Source organism: Myotis brandtii, unplaced genomic scaffold (assembly GCF_000412655.1).
Source record: "Myotis brandtii unplaced genomic scaffold, ASM41265v1 scaffold483, whole genome shotgun sequence".
NCBI classification, from domain to species: domain Eukaryota; kingdom Metazoa; phylum Chordata; class Mammalia; order Chiroptera; family Vespertilionidae; genus Myotis; species Myotis brandtii.
In genome coordinates this window covers 2,150,289-2,152,229 of record NW_005368456.1, presented here as the reverse complement: position 1 = coordinate 2,152,229, position 1,941 = coordinate 2,150,289, and the positions used below count along the sequence as shown (strand labels likewise).

General features: G+C 38.3%; 1 protein-coding gene across 5 annotated transcripts in view; it reads left to right on the top strand.

Annotated features, from left to right (window-relative positions):
• The window catches only part of LOC102246781 (kininogen-1), a 96,800-nt gene that overhangs the window by 23,136 nt on the left and 71,723 nt on the right, over window positions 1–1,941 (top strand). Inside the window, exon 8 of one of the 5 annotated variants that reach the window (XM_005876284.2) lies at window positions 788–1,024. The exons of the other annotated variants lie outside the window; for them this stretch is intronic. Coding sequence (XP_005876346.1) covers window positions 788–868 — 81 coding nt within the window. The 3' untranslated portion in view covers window positions 869–1,024. Of the gene's footprint in view, window positions 1–787; window positions 1,025–1,941 lie in introns of those variants that run through there. 5 annotated transcript variants of the gene reach the window in all.

Below are 1,941 nucleotides of genomic sequence, written 5' to 3'. Positions count from 1 at the left end.
TGCTCCTGATTGGCTGGTGGGTGTGGCTTGTGGGTGTAGCAGAGGGACACCAATTTGCATGTTTCTCTTTTATTAGTGTAAATAGTTACTCCCACTTCACAAATCTATTCTGATAATTCTCTTTCTGAGTCAGAGTGTTTCTCATAAGTCAGTAATTTCTATTTACTCATTGACTACTCTTTGCAACAAGGCTTTGAAATAGGAGTTTTCTGTTTGTGTATTTGTTGCTGAGGCTAGAATGAGCAATCCTCAGTTTTCAGCAGCTTGGAGTTTAATGATAACAATGGAAAGCAGGAGTAGTGACATAGAAAGAAATTTTTTTTTAATAATTGACAAGGGAACATCATAAGATGTGATGCAAAATTTATTCAGAAATTTTATGAGGAAATGCCTCTCCAGCCACACTTTATCATTGAATCATCTTTTTGCTATGACATTGAAGAGCGCTGATTTTTACCAAAAAAAGAACAATATGATTGTCTTTAATTGCTTCTAATGTGAGGGAAGCACACATTTCATAATCCTTGATGTGTTCTGACTAGTGAAACAAGACAGGGTTTTAAACAGCTACAGTCACTTGTGGAAGCATGTGCCACTGTTACTTCAAGTTATCGGATGCATTTGAGCCTCTGAGTTTTTATTCCATTTCAAACATTATCTATACTTTTCAATAAAGAACCAATGATCCAATGATGTCAGGAACAAGTCTCATCTTGACAACTGTTTGCTTCACTCTTCTCTTGTTGAATGATAACATCATATTAACAGAATTTTACTATACTTACAGGAGCAACTAAGAAATTGCGTATACAGAGGCCGACCTTGGGAGGCAAGGGCAGAGCCAACATCTGAGAGTGTGGCCTCTTGACCAGTGGACAGAATCTCCACGCCTGGCACAATAGCCCCAGCAACCTGTCAGCAGCCCTGAATGGAAGGACAAGAAGATGGGATAGTGTCAATAGAGAAGAATGCCACTTCATCATTCTGTTTTTGGGTGAAATAAAGTTTGATCTTAATGTTCTCACTCCTGGTTAATTCACAGTAGCCTGCTTTCAGCCACACCCATCCTGCAGCAAAGTCCAGTTGATCAAAGAGCACGCTCTACCATGGAGACTCATAATGCAACTCTGGAACAGGAGGGGATCTCTTAAGTGGGCCTTCCCTACCACCAGGACCTCAACATGGGCTCTAAATCAAGGGTTTGTGGGTGATGTTTCCATCAGAAATCTAAGGAATCTCTCTCCCTTCATTCTTCCTCTCTCTACTTTTTTTGTTCCTCTCTCTCTCCTGATTTCCAGCCCAAAGTTAAGAGTGATTTTTCTTGTTTTGTTATTTTTTTTTAAAGATCTAGATAATTACCAAAAAAGAAAACAAAAAAAATACTTTCTAGGATGCCTACCTTTTCACTAGCAAAAAATATCAAACCTCAAAAAACTTTAAAGAAAATTTAACATTATCTTTCTGGTTCAAATAATGGTAAAAAGTAGAAATATAGTAGAATAAAAATGATAAGAGATTTTTAATTTTCTGTAATAGGTATTTACTGAGTGCCTATTGGAGCCATTTACCATGCTGGACAGTTTCTGTGTGGTGTGTGACTTAGTCCTCACAACAACTCTGAGGTCCCCAGGACCACCTTGCATTTATAATGAGGAAACTAGCTCCCAGGGCCCTGCTCAGGGTCACACAGTTACTACATGACAGCGCTGGCATTCATACTCAGGCCTTTTAAACTTCATTACACCAAGTTACCATGAGGTATTATTACCAATGTCGGCATTACAAAAACACATTTCTGAATCTGAGATGATCATTATCTCAATACAAAAACTCTTATTGAATATCTTATTGTGTCTGATGCTGTTCTGAGTACTGCTCAGTGTAAACTATGATGGAGTCAAGAACTGGCATTGACTATTTACTGTTTGTTTAGCACTGGGT